The 14657-nt window shown below is 42.5% G+C and overlaps 5 protein-coding genes across 5 annotated transcripts; all 5 read right to left on the bottom strand.

Annotated features, from left to right (window-relative positions):
* Positions 1 to 2852: 2852 nt before the first annotated feature.
* On the bottom strand, positions 2853 to 4901 carry SAMD00019534_068840 (hypothetical protein; the record flags this gene model as incomplete). Its single annotated transcript, XM_012897996.1, has 1 exon — positions 2853 to 4901. A coding segment is annotated over one exon (2049 nt), but the record flags the coding sequence as incomplete, so codon positions are not given.
* Positions 4902 to 5222: 321 nt separating this feature from the next.
* SAMD00019534_068850 (hypothetical protein) lies at positions 5223 to 7199 on the bottom strand (the record flags this gene model as incomplete). Its single annotated transcript, XM_012897997.1, has 1 exon — positions 5223 to 7199. The coding sequence occupies one exon, from the start codon at positions 7197 to 7199 to the stop codon at positions 5223 to 5225; it is 1977 nt and encodes a 658-aa protein (XP_012753451.1).
* A 220-nt stretch (positions 7200 to 7419) lies between these two features.
* Positions 7420 to 9516, bottom strand: SAMD00019534_068860 (hypothetical protein; the record flags this gene model as incomplete). Its single annotated transcript, XM_012897998.1, has 1 exon — positions 7420 to 9516. One exon carries the CDS (start codon positions 9514 to 9516, stop codon positions 7420 to 7422), a length of 2097 nt encoding a protein of 698 aa, XP_012753452.1.
* Positions 9517 to 9747: 231 nt separating this feature from the next.
* SAMD00019534_068870 (hypothetical protein) lies at positions 9748 to 11721 on the bottom strand (the record flags this gene model as incomplete). The annotated part of the gene is made up of 1 exon (XM_012897999.1): positions 9748 to 11721. The coding sequence occupies one exon, from the start codon at positions 11719 to 11721 to the stop codon at positions 9748 to 9750; it is 1974 nt and encodes a 657-aa protein (XP_012753453.1).
* Positions 11722 to 12000: 279 nt separating this feature from the next.
* On the bottom strand, positions 12001 to 14072 carry SAMD00019534_068880 (hypothetical protein; the record flags this gene model as incomplete). The annotated part of the gene is made up of 2 exons (XM_012898000.1): positions 12001 to 13986; positions 14049 to 14072. 2 exons carry the CDS (start codon positions 14070 to 14072, stop codon positions 12001 to 12003), a joined length of 2010 nt encoding a protein of 669 aa, XP_012753454.1.
* Between the last annotated feature and the right edge of the window lie 585 nt (positions 14073 to 14657).

Genomic DNA, 14657 nt, shown 5'->3' on the forward strand with positions numbered 1-14657 from the left:
TGTAGTCGGTGGTAGCTTTGTCATCAWYSATCGGATCCTGTTTGCAATATCAACAACATCAAGATTGTTTGTCATAGGTGTTGAAACCAGTCATTCCTCACAGCAAGGATGGCCAAACGCTCCTGGATACAATCCTGAACAAGGTTGGAGATACCATGTCGCTTTTGAATGGATGTCTTCACTATTGTTGGGATATGATGGTGTAAGTTGTTGATCATGTGTTTGGTTACTCCTTTCGAGCAGGTGTATATATACCTTTGGCCTTGATCTCTGGTAGGTTTGCTCGATGGAAGATATACAACTCGACTAATAGGTGTCAACTAAGACATGGAACATCATTTTAAACTTGATAACAAACGTGGAAGGATGAAGGAGTTAAAGAAGTGGCTCGCAGATCGATTAGTTAATCCACTACTACTAGTCACTGACTGACTGACAGGTTGACTCGCGGATCGATTAGTGTATCCACTGCTGCTGCTGCTGCTGCTGCTGGGTACTGAATGACTGATTGGTTGGCTCGATGATCGATCGCTGCGATCCACCAAGCGAGTGTGTGCTGGTGCCACCATTGTCACTGCTACTACTACTGCTGCTGTTGATTGTTACACCGTGATAAGACCAAGATTTAACATAGTATTAACTTTATATTTTAAATGTATGTATATATGTATATGTATATGTGTATATAAGTATGTTAGTTATGATAATGTTATCGAATAAACACCTTACTTGTTCTTCACAATGGAAAATGAGAACTGTGGTGGGAGTTGGTGAGTGAGGGCAAGGGCGAGGGTAAGGGTAGGGCAAGGGTTTTCAACTTTATAAATGATATTTATTGAGTTGATGATTCATCCCTTGTTTCTTCAATCTATGCCTCTTGTTACGTCTTGATTTCCATTGTTTGGTCTTATTATCCTCGATTATTGCCATCATCTTTCTAACCTTGTCAAAAGTAAAGAATTGTATTTCCTTCTTGATGATTGATTGTTCATCCTCTTGACAATCGTGTGTACTGATGAGAATGATTGCGTACCTTTGATTAATCCTGCGAAGTTGAACGCTCCACTCCTTACAAAGTACATTGTAAGAGTCAACGTTTGGTATAGATTCGGTCAATGACTTGATGTGTTGCGCTAGATGTTTGGGATCGGTCGTTGAACTGAGTGTTCGATTGCCAATGGTGAATGATCCAAAATGTTGTTTGATAGATGGAAATGCCATATTCAACAACCATTGACCCAATATGGTCACACTTCATCGATTTTAAGACACCCAAAGATCTGATCTCTAGGCTCTCCAATCTTGGGAATGACACTGGTGAGCCATAAACTTTGAGTCATGTGAGTGATGATGGTAGCTGGTCTGTAGTCAGTGGATAGGAGTACCATTGGCCCAGTTCTAATGCGGTGATTGATGACGGTAACACTCCAGGTTGTAATTGAGATTTGAAACCGTTACCAAACTTGAGTGATGTCAATGATTTGGGTAAAGTACCATGTTGGATCGGGTAATTGTATGAACGATTCATTGTCAATGTCATGATTGATGACGGCAATGTGCCAGGTGTGATTGAATGATGAAGGAACACCTGGTTACAATACTCAAATGATAACTCGGTCAATGTAGGTGGTAGCGCCCCTATAGGTATGTCACCATTAAAGTCATTTGAAATGAAGAGTGATTGGAGAGAGTTTGGTAACATTCCAACTGTGATCACTGGTCTGTTGCTGAGCGATAGGGATATGAGTGAGTTGGAGAGTGCACCAGACTCGATCGGTCGGCCTTCATTCATTGGCACACTCAGTACGGTCAATGTGTTGGGTAGAGTGCCTCGTTGATATGATTGAAATAGACCATCTCCAAGATCCAATGTCCTAAGTGCTGTGGGAAGTGGCACCGGGTTCAAGTTGGTGTTCAAAAGATGGTGCGTTCGATGAACCGCTCGTTCCCCATGACAGGTAGGTGAGTGATGGCGGGAGTGATCCAAGACTGAGTGATTGTAGACCACTGGGCAACACTCCAGGAAAGAACTCGCTTTTGTACAATGAACGTCTGGCAAACGACAATGCTGTCAGTGACTCGGGCAGCACTCCCAATCCAATCGAATTGGTGAATCCTTTACCAATATTTAGTGTTTCCAATGTTCGAGGTAGTGATCGTTCGCTCAATGTTGGATTGAATCGATCACCCAACGTCAATGATATGAGTGATGATGGGAGGAGCCCTGGCAAAATAACATGGTCGTATTTACAACCAAGTGACTATGATGTAATTGATGATGGCAAGCAATCATTCATTCTGATCAAATAGTTGCCCAGATCTAGAGTCCTGATCGATGAGGGTAGGTTTCCAAAGTGTAAACTACCATTGATTATATTAACACCAGCAATCTTGAGTGACACGAGTGATCGAGGCATGTAGGATTGTTCAAACATCATAAACTTGGGACCAAGCTCGAGGTGCCTCAGTGTACGTGGGAGTCTTTTAGTGAAGCGAGGAAGGTTGTATACCATCTCGACATCGTTGTCCAACTTTAAACCACTGATTCCTTGTGTTGGCGCGACACTGAGTTGTAGTTGTCTCTTGTACATCTCTGCAAACAATCGTTTGCAAGTCATACCAAAACATACACAATCCATATCATCCTTGATACTCAATTGATTAAATATCGTTCTTATTAATATTAATGGTAAACTATCCATAATCTCTATATCTCTGTATCATTATCTGTATCTCTTTGAATGAATGTGTGAATGAAATGAATGAAATCAAATGAAGCAATAAAAGTGAAGTGTTGGGGCTAGGGCAAGGGGAAGGGTAAGGGTTGAGGGTTTGACTTGATATGTTTATATCCTTCTTCTTGTACTCTTGGCAACAACAGGCTTGGTTGGTGGTGTTGGTACAACTACTTTGATCTCCCATTCCTTCAAATATTGATTGAGTTGATTGGTGACCGACTCTAACTTCTTGCTTTCCTCTTTCTTCTCTTGAACCAATCGTTCCACTTTGCACCTGAGTTGATCATTCTCTTGTTTCAATCTATTGTTCACATCGTTTGTCTTGGTCCTCGACCCTACCTTCTTTCCATCCTCAATAAGATTTGCATTGGTGATGGTGAGTCGATCATTCTCTTGTTTCAAACGATTGATCTCATCTTGAAATCTTGACACCAACTCTCCAGACTTGTCCAAAGTGACGAACTGTATTCTCTTCTTGGTGATTGATTGTTCATCCTCTATACATCTGTATGTACTGATGAGAATGATTGCATTCCATTGATCAGTCTTGCGAAGTTGAACACTCCAGTCTACGCAGTGTATGTTGTAAGAGTCAACGTTTGGTATCGATTTGATCAGTGACTTGATATGTTGCACTCGATGTTTGGGATCGGTCGTTGAACTGTGTGATCTGCTGCCAATGGTGAATGATCCAAAATGTTGTTTGGTCGAAGGCCATTTACTGTTTGTCTTCTTGATATCAATGCTACAATCGATAAGCAGTGATCCAATATAATCACACTTGATCTCTGTGAAGTATTTCATTGAACTGATCTCAAGACTCTCCAATCTTGGGAATGTCAAGGGTGCACCACTTATTCTGAGCGATGTGAGTGATGATGGGAGCTCTTTGGCAGTCAGTGAATGGGCATACGAATGGCCCAGGTCCAATGCGGTGATTGACGATGGCAACACTCCAGGTTGGAATTCCTTGTTGCAGCCAATAAACGTGAGTGATGTCAAAGCAGAGGGCAGGATACCTTGTTTGATCCGGTGCATGTAAGGACCAATATTCAAGGTCTTTAGTGATGATGGTAATGTGCCAGGTTGGATTGGATCATTAATAATGGTACAACTGTCAAACGATAGCATGGTCAATGACTCTGGCAGTGCTCCCACTGGGATGACACCGGGAAACTGTTCTGTAATGTAGAGTGATTGGAGTGAGTTGGGCAGCATTCCAACAGTGATCTCTGGTCTGTTGAGGATAGTCAATGAAATGAGTGAGTTGGGAAGTGCACCTGGCTCGATCACTTGGTCTCCATTCATGGGTGCCTCAATTTCGGTCAAAGAGTTGGGCAGAATACCTCGTCGAATCGATTGTTTGAATGAATGGCCCAGAGTCAATATGTGAAGTGAAGCGGGCAGTACACCAGGTTGGAACTCTTGATTATATTTTGAATCATAGGTTTGCGAAATTGACAAGCGAGTGAGTTCTGGCGGGAGTGATCCAACTCTAAACATCTGATTGTAATGCTTTCCAAGTGTCAATGATTGAAGTTGGTTGGGCAACACTCCTGGCATGAACTCTTTGTTGTACAATGAGTATCTATCGAATGAGAGAGAGGTGAGTGATGGTGGCAGCACTTCCAATCCAAACTCCTGTGTATAGTTCATGCCAATCTTTAGTGTTTCCAATGTGAGTGGAAGTGATCGTTCGCCAATGCGTTGGTCGAATCGAGCACCCAGAGTCAACGATATGAGTGATGGAGGGAGGAGACCTGGCAGAAGAGGGTCATTGTAGATGTCGCCCAGTGACAAAGATGTGATTGTTGTTGGCATCCTTCTATTTGCATCTTCTGAATAGGTTTTGAAATGATCACCAAGCTCCAGTGTCTTGAGTGATGGTGGCAACTGATCAAACCTCAGGTTATAGTGAAATGTACTTTTCAACTTGAGTGATGTGAGCGATGGAGGGATGAACGATTGGTCCAACAATCTGAACTTGGGACCAAGCTCGAGGTGTGTCAATGTTGGTGGAAGGCTACGAGGCGTGCCCACAAGGTTGTGAAACATCTCTACATCAGAGTTGTCCAACAATGTTACACCAATGATACCATCTTTTGGCGTAACCTTGAGTTGTAGTTGCCTCCTGTTGTGTATCTCTGCAAACAATCGTTTGCAAGTCATACCCAAACATACACAGTCAATATCATCTTTGATACTCAATTGATCAAATATCACTCTTATAACTATTAATGGTAAACTATTCATGATGATCTCTATATCTCTGTATTATTTGTTTATCTGTATCTCTTTCTGTATATTCATCAAATGAATGAAAAGTTGAAATGTGTGTTGATGTTCAAAGGGCTGGGGTGAGGGTAAGGGTTAGGGTAAGGGTAAGGGTTTGACTTGATATGTTTATTTCCTTCTTCTTGTACTCTTGGCAACAACAGTATTGGTTGATGGAGTCATTTCTGAAGATACAAAACATTTTGTCTCCTATTCCTTCAAATATTGATTGAGTTGATTGCTGACTGACTCTAACTTCTTGCTTTCCTCTTTCTTCTCTTGAACCAATCGTTCCACTTTACACTTGAGTTGATCATTCTCTTGTTTCAATCTATTGTTCACATCATCCGTCTTGGTCCTCGACTTTACCAACTCTGCATTGGTGATGGTGAGTCGATCATTCTCTTTCTTCAATCGATTGATCTCATCCTCCAATCTTGACACCAACTCTCCAGACTTGTCCAAAGTGACAAACTGTATTCTCTTCTTGTTGGCGATTGATTGTTCATCTTCTTTACATTTGTATGTACTGATGAGAATGATTGTATTCCATGGATCAGTCTTGCGAAGTTGAACACTCCATTCCTGGCTGTGTATGTTGTAAGAGTCGGCGTTTGGTATCGATCGGATCAGCGACTTGATATGTTGCACCCGATACTTGGGATCGGTCGTTGAACTGTGTGATCTGCTGCCAATGGTGAATGATCCAAAATGTTGTTTGGTCGATGGCCATGGTGTAGTACCATTTGACTTCCTGCTATCAATGCCACTGTTGATAACCAGTGATCCAATATAATCACACTTGATCTCTGTGAAGTGTTTCAAAGAACTAATCTCAAGTGTCTCGAGTCTCGGGAATGTCAAGGGTGAACCACCAATTCTGAGCGATGTGAGTGATGATGGGAGCACTTTGGCAGTAAGTGAATGGGCATACAAGTGGCCCAGGTCCAATGCGGTGATTGACGATGGCAATACTCCAGGTTGGATTATCCTGTTGAAGTTAATTAACTTGAGTGATGTCAGCGCAGATGGCAGAGTACCTTGTATGATTGGGTGAATGTATATAATTGTCAATGTCTTGAGTGATGATGGTAATGTGCCAGGTGTGATTGGATGATCAAGATAGAGACAACCCTCAAACGAGAGCTTGGTCAATGACTCTGGAAGTGCGCCCATAGGTATGACATCGGCAAAGCGAGATGTAATGTAGAGTGATTGGAGTGAGTTGGGCAGCATTCCAACACTAATCACTGGGTTGACGCTGAGAGTCAAGGATATGAGTGAGTTGGGAAGTGCACCTGGCTCGATCACTTGGTCTCCATTCATGGGCAAATCAATGTTGGTCAAAGAGTTGGGCAGAATACCTCGTCGAATCGATTGTTTGAATGTATGGCCCAGAGTCAATGTCTGAAGTGATGCGGGCAGTACACCAAGTTGGAACTCTTGATTATACTTTGATTCTATGGAGCTCAAAAATGACAAGTGAGTGAGTGCTGGCGGGAGTGATCCAACTCTAAAAATCTGATTGTATTCCTTTCCAAGTGTCAATGATTGAAGTTGGTTGGGCAACACTCCTGGAATGAACTCTTTCTCGTACAATGAGTATTCATGGAACGAGAGAGAGGTGAGTGATGGTGGCAGCACTCCCAATCCAAACTCTTGTGTATAGCTCCTTCCAAACCTAAGAGTTTCCAATGTGAGTGGAAGTGATCGTTCGCCAATGCGTTGGTCGAATCGAGCACCCAGCGTCAATGATTTGAGTGAAGAAGGGAGGAGGCCTGAGGGAAGACCGTCATTGTACACATTGCCCAATGACAATGATGTGATTGTTGCTGGCATCCTTCTATTTGTATTCTCAGAATAGTTTTTGAAATGATCACCAAGCTCCAGTGTCTTGAGTGATGGTGGCAACTGATCAAACCTCAAGTTATAGTGTAATACACTTTTCAACTTGAGTGATGTGAGCGAAGGCGGCATAAAGGAATGGTCCATCAGTCTGAACTTGGGACCAAGCTCGAGATGTGTCAATGTTGGTGGGAGGTTCCGAGATATGCTCACAAGGCTGTAAACCATCACAACATCAGAGTTGTCCAACAATGTTACACCACTTATACCTTTTTTTGGTGTAACCTTGAGTTGTAATTGTCTCTTGTTGTGTATCTCTGCAAACAATCGTTTGCAAGTCATACCCAAACATACACAGTCAATATCATCTTTGATACTCAATTGATCAAATATCACTCTAATAACTATTAATGGTAAACTATCCATGATGATCTCTGTATCTCTGTAAATATATGTGATAAATGAATGAATGATTAAATAGAAAAGGGCGGGTTCACAATGGCGAGGGCGAGGGCGAGGGCGAGGGTTAGGGTTAGGGTAAGGATTTGACCTGATGACATATTTATTTCCTTCTCCTGGTACTCTTGGCAACAACAGGCTTGGATGGTGGTGGTGTCACACTTGCAGGTACAACATTGATCTCCCATTCCTTGAAATATTGATTGAGTTGATTGTTGACTGCCTCTATCTTTTTGGACTGTTCATTCTTCTCTTGATCCAATCGCTCCACTTTGCACTTGAGTTGATCATTCTCTTGTTTCAATCTATTGTTCACACCGTCATCTGAATTGATTCCTAACTCCTTCATCTTTGCATCTTCAATAAGCTTAGTATATGTGGTGTTGAGTCGATCATTCTCTTGTTTCAATCGATTGATCTCATCCTCCAATGTGGCCACCAACTTTCCAGACTTGTCCAACGTGAAGAACATTATTCTCTTCTTGGTGATTGGTTGTTGTTCGTCTGCGCCTGGACAACCACCACCATCGTATTTACTCATGAGTATGATTGTATTCCATGGATCAGTCTTGCGTAGTTGAACACTCCACCCTTTGCAGTGTATGTTGTAAGAGTTGCTGTTTGGTATCGATCGGATCAGTGACTTGATATGCTTCACACGATGCTTGGGATCGATCGTTGAACTGTATGATCTGCTGCCAATGGTGAATGATCCAAAGTGTTGTTTGGTCGAAGGCCATGCATTGTTTGTCTTCTTGCTATCAAAGTTATTGTCAACCATCAGTTCCTTGACGTAATCACAATTGATCGATGTGATGGGATCCAGCGAACCAATCTCTAGCAACTCCAATCTTGGAAATGTCACGGATGAGCCGCCAACTTTGAGCATTTTGAGTGCTGGTGGTAGCTCATCAGTAGTCAGTGCAAAGGAATAAAAATCGCTCAGGTCCAATGCGGTGATCGTTGATGGCAACACTCCTGGTTGAATTGGCGATGTGAGTTTATACAACTTTAGTGCTGTCAATGAAGCTGGCAGGGTATTTTGTTTGAACATTTGAACGATAGAATTAGTCATTACCAATGTCTTGAGCGATGATGGTAACATGCCAGGAGTGAATGGATGAGTTTGAGTTCTTGTACAACCCTCAAACGATAACTTGGTCAATGACTCTGGCAGTGCGCCCACAGGGATGACACCATTAAAGTCATCTGAGATGAAGAGTGATTGGAGGGATGATGGTAACATTCCCAATGTGATCACTGGTTTGGCGCTGAGAGTCAAGCATGTGAGTGAGTTGGGGAGAGCACCTTGTTCAAACACATGGCCAGCATTCATGGGAATCATCAGGCGGGTCAAAGAGTTGGGTAGAACGTCTCGCTTAATCGATTGTTTGAATGTTTGGCCAAGAATAATCAATGTCTCGAGTGATGCAGGCAGTACACCAGGTTTAAACTCTTGATTATATGCAGGGATCATTGAGGAGAAGTACAAGTACGAGATTGATTGCGGGAGAGATCCAACTCTAAACATCTGATTATAGTGTTCTCCCAATGTCAATGATTGAAGTTGGTTGGGCAACACTCTAGGCATGAACTCTTTGTCGTACAATGAGTATTCATGGAACGAGAGAGAGGTGAGTGAAGATGGCAACACTCCCAATCCAAACTCATGATTGTAGTCTTTGCCAAACATTAATGATTCCAATGTGAGTGGAAGTGATCGTTCGCCAATGCGTTGGTCGAATCGATCACCCAGCGTCAATGATATGAGTGATGATGGAAGGAGGCTGGGCAGCAGATCTTGATTGAACACATTGCCCAGAGACAATGATGTGATTGTTGTTGGTATCCTACCATTTGACACTTCTGAATAGGTTTTGAAATGATCACCAAGCTCCAGTGTCTTGATTGATGTTGGCAACTGATCAAACAACAAGCAATGGTGCCCTTTACTACTATTCACCTTGAGTGATGTGAGCGATGGAGGCAGGTAGAGCTCAAAAGGCATTTTGAACTTGGGACCAAGCTCGAGGTGTGTCACTGTAGGTGGTAGGTTCCAAGGTATGTCCTCAACGTTGTAGAACATCTTTACATCAGAGTTTTCCAACAATGTTACACCACTGATACCTTTATATGGTAGAGTCTTGAGTTGTAATTGTCTCTTGTTGTGTATCTCTGCCAACAATCGTTTGCAAGTCATACCCAAACATACACTATCAACATCATCCTGATTACTTAAATGATCAAATATCACTCTTATAACTATTAATGGCAAACTATCCATTATTTCTTTGTATCTCTTTGACTTTAGAAAGAATGAAAGTAGGTTTGAAAGATAATTAAATTCAAGGGTTAGGGTTTGGGTGAGGGAAAGGGTAAGGGGTAAGGGAAAGGGCAAGGGTTAGGGTAAGGGTTTGATATGATGATATGTTTATTTCCTTTTTCTTGTACTCTTGGCAACAGGCTTGGTTGGTGAAGCTACTCCTGCAGGTACAACCACATTGTTCTCCAATTCCTTCAAACATTGATTGAGTTGATTGGTGACTGACTCTAACTTATTGCTATCCTCCTTCTTCTCTTGAACCAATTGTTCCACTTTACACTTGAGTTGGTCAATCTCTTGGTTCAAACGTTTGATCTCTTGTTCCAATCCTGCCACAAACTCTCCAGGCCTGTCAATGGTCAAGAATAGTATTCTCTTCTTGGTGACTGATTGTTCATCATCCTCCTCTCGACGACGATTGTATGTACTGATGAGAATGATTGTATTCCATGGATCAGTCTTGCGAAGTTGAACACTCCAGTTTTTGCTGTGTATGTTGTAAGATTCGGCGTTTGGTATCGATTTGATCAGCGACTTGATTTGCTGTACGCGATGCTTGGGATCCGTCGTTGCATGAAATGATCGATCGCCAATTGTGAATGATCCAAAGTGTAGCTTGGTCGATGGCCACGCACTGTTAGGCTTCTTGTCATTAATGTTACTTTTGACGACCAGTGATCCAATATAATCACACTTGATCGATGAGATGCAATCCAAGGTATTGATCTCAAGTCTCTCCAATCTTGGGAAGGTCAGGGGTGAACCACAAATTCTGAGCGATGTGAGTGATGATGGCAGCTTTTTGGCAGTCAGTTTACAGGAGTACGAGCTGCCAAAGTCCAATGTGGTGATCGACGATGGCAACATTCCAGGTTTGAATTTCTGATTGATGCAAGACATCTTTAGTGATGTCAATGATGATGGTAGAGTACCTTGTACGATTGGGTGATAGTATGATAGACTCATTATCAATGTCTTTAGTGACGATGGTAACGCGCCAGGTGCAATTGGAAGATTGAAAGATTGACAATACTCGAGCGATAGCATGGTCAATGACTCTGGAAGTACGCCCACAGGCAATCCACCATAAAGGTCATTGGAGATGTAGAGTGTTTGGAGTGAGTTGGGCAACATTCCAACCGTGATCACTGGTCTGACGCTGATATTCAATGTTATGAGTGAATTGGGAAGTGCACCTGGCTCGATAACTCGGCCAGAAAACAAGGGTACATCCAAGTTGGTCAAAGAGTTGGGCAGAACGCCTCGTTGAATCGATTGAATAAATGAATGGCCCACAGCCAATGTGCGAAGTGAAGCGGGCAGTACACCAGGTTGAAACTCTTGATTATAATATGAACATCTCTTATGGCCCAATACCAAGCGTGTGAGTGATGCTGGGAGTGATCCGACTTTAAACTTGATGTTGTAATGCTGTCCAAGTGTCAATGATTGCAGTCCGTTTGGCAACACTCCAGGCATGAACTCTAATTTGTACATTGAATACTCGTGGAATGAGAGAGAGGTGAGCGATGATGGCAGCACTCCCAATCCAAACTCCTGTCTATAGCCTTCACCAATATTTAGTGTCTCCAGAGTGAGGGGAAGTGATCGCTGGCCTATTGGTCGGTCAAATTTGACACCCAGAGTCAACGATATGAGTGACGCAGGTAGGAGGCCTGGCTCTAACTCTTGATTGAACTCATTGCCCAGTGACAATGATGTGATAGATGGTGGCATCGTACCATATTCCGGTGAATATTTTTTGAAATGATCACCAAGCTCCAGAGTCTTGAGTGATGGTGGCAACTGATCAAACCTCAGGCTATAGTGCACTGTACTTTTCAACCTGAGTGATGTGAGCGATGGCGGCAGGAAGGAATGATTGATCAGTCTGAACTTGGGACCAAGCTCGAGATGTGTCAATGTTGGTGGGAGGTTCCGAGGCGCCCCCACAAGGTTGTGGATCATCTCTACATCAGAGTTGTCCAACAATGTTACACCACTGATACCTTTTTTTGGTGTAACCTTGAGTTGTAGTTGTCTCCTGTTGTGTATCTCTGCAAACAATCGTTTGCAAGTCATCCCTAAACAAACACAATCAATATCATCTTGACTACCTAAATGATCAAATATCGATCTAATAACTATTAATGGTAAACTATCCATGATTATCTCTGTACCTGTATCTGTATCTGTCTCTGTATCTGTATCTGTATTAATGTATGTATCTCTTTACAAATTAATGAAAATAGTTGAACAACAAATGTTTGAAAAAAATGAAGTGCGCGAGGGGAAGGGTGAGGGCAAGGGTAAGGGTAGGGGGTTAGGGAGAGGCGAGGGTTAGGGTTTGACATGATATGTTTATTTCCTTCTTCTTGTACTCTTGGCAACAGGTTTGGATGGTGTTGGTACAACAACATTGATCTCCCATTCCTTCAAATATTGATTGAGTTGATTGCTGACTGATTCAAACTTCTTTGTCTCTTCATTCTTTTCTTGATCCAATCGCTCCACTTTGTTCTTTAGTTGATCAATCTCTTGTTTCAATCTATTGTTCTCTTGATCTGTCTTTGTTGACACCTCCATAAGCTTTGCCTGATTGGTGAGTCGATCATTCTCTTTCTTCAATCGATTGATCTCATCCTCCAATGTGGCCACCAACTCTCCAGACTTGTCCAACGTGAAGAACAGTATTCTCTTCTTGTTGGTGATTGTTTGATTGTCCTTTAGACGATTGAATGTACTGATGAGAATGATTGTATTCCATTGATCAGTCTTGCGAAGTTGAACACTCCACTCTTGGCTGTGTATGTTGTAAGAGTCGGCGTTTGGTATCGATTTGATCAGTGACTTGATATGTACTGCTCGATGCTTGGGATCGGTCGTTGAAGTGTGTGATCTGCTGCCAATGGTGAATGATCCAAAGTGTTGATTGGTCGATGGCCATTTACTGTCTTTCTTCTTGCTATCAATATTACTGCTGATAACCAGTGACCCAATATAATCACACTTGATCGATTTGATGTTATCCAACGATCTGATCTCTAGTCTCTCCAATCTTGGGAATGTCACGGATGAGTCGCGGACTCTGAGCGATGTGAGTGATGATGGGAGCTCATCGGCCGTCAGTGGACTAGAGTACGAATCGCCCAGATCCAACTCGGTTATCGTTGACGGCAGCATACCGGATGGGAATGCACCGTTGAAGGTACGACCAAACTTGAGTGATGTCAAGGAAGAGGGTAGAGTATCATGTTTGAACGAGTAAATGTATGTGCTGCTCATTGTCAATGACTTGATTGATGATGGTAACATGCCAGGAGCGAATTGATGAACGAGAGTGGGACAACCTGAAAATGACAACTCGGTCAATGACTCTGGCAGTGCCCCTACAGGGACGGCAACGTCAAATCTACCAACGAAGAAGAGTGATTGGAGCGAGTTGGGCAGCATTCCAACTGTGATCACTGGTCTGTTGCTGAGGGAAAGGGATCTGAGGGAGTTGGGAAGTGCACCTGGCTCGATCACGCTGGCCTCATTCATGGGCATAGAGAGTGAGGTCAAAGAGTTGGGTAGAATGCCTCGTGTATAAGATTGAATGAGGCCTTCTCCAACAACCAAGGTCTGAAGTGATGTGGGCAGTGAACCGATTTCGAGCTGGCGTTCATAGGCAAATGTACTCAAAGTGCCCAACGATAGGAAGGTGAGCGATGCCGGTAGTGATCCAACTCTAAACTTCTGTTTGTGGTATGCTCCAAGACTGAGTGATTGTAGACGGTCAGGCAACACTCCTGGCAAGAACTCTTTGTTGTACGATGAGTATGTGACAAATGACAGTGTTGTCAGTGACAAGGGCAGCACTCCCAATCCAAACTCATGATTGTATTGATCACCAATGATTAGTGTCTCCAATGTGAGAGGGAGTACTCGAACGCGTATTTGTTGATTGAACCCAGTGCCCAGAGTCAATGATATGAGTGATTGCGGCAGTAGACCCGGCACAATGTCATAATTGTATCCACTACCCAGTGACAATGATGTGATTGATGAAGGCATCTTTCCATTCATTCCCGTCGAGTAGTTCTCAACATGTTTGTCCAGATCAAGAGTCTTGAGTGATGTTGGCAACATTCCAAAGTTTATGCTACCAATCAAGTTGCAACTGTTTATCCTAAGTGACGTGAGTGAATCGGGCAGGAAGGAATACTTGAACATTCTGAACTTGTATCCAACCTCGAGGTGTGTCAATGTAGGTGGGAGTTCGGTTTTAAAGCAACGAGCATTGTAGATCATCTCGACATCAGAGTTCTGCAACAATGTAACGCCACCTAAATCGTTTGATGCAATCTTTTTGAGTTGTAATTGTCTCTTGTTGTGTATCTCTGCAAACAATCGTTTACAAGTCATACCCAAACATACACAGTCAATATCATCTTGACAACCTAAATAATCAAATATTGATCTTATAACTATTATTGGTAAACTATCCATGATGATCTCTGTATTATCTCTTTATGTATTATCTCTTTGAATGAATGAGTTTGTTGCAAAAGAATTGAAAAAATAACAAAAGTTGCTCAATTGCAAGAGCGAGGACGAGGTCAATCTCAGCTTTTTATTCAACAACATCGAGCAGTTGTAGTATTACTCATACAATGACAACAGGCAATGGGATCAAGTTGATAGTGGAGGACATTGATCAACCTCCATCATCAAAGACACTGTCAAAGCGAAGATCTGCAATATATCTAAATGTTAGGACAATGCAACAACACAACATAACCATTGGTGATATAGTGTTTATTCAATCATCACAACAACAGCAAGATGTTGTACAACATATCATTACTGATCACAACATCACAGTGGCTGTGACATGGCCCTCAAAGAAGGTTCAATCAAATCGTACGTTCAATCAAAGTGATCAATCGCATTGGCTTACATACTTACCCTTGGCGGTGATGTACACGTAGATATACAACTAGATGCTAATCAAAGAGAGAACTGTCAGTGCGTAC

This window comes from Acytostelium subglobosum (assembly GCF_000787575.1).
Source record: "Acytostelium subglobosum LB1 DNA, scaffold: scaffold13, whole genome shotgun sequence".
NCBI classification, from domain to species: Eukaryota; Evosea; class Eumycetozoa; order Acytosteliales; family Acytosteliaceae; genus Acytostelium; species Acytostelium subglobosum.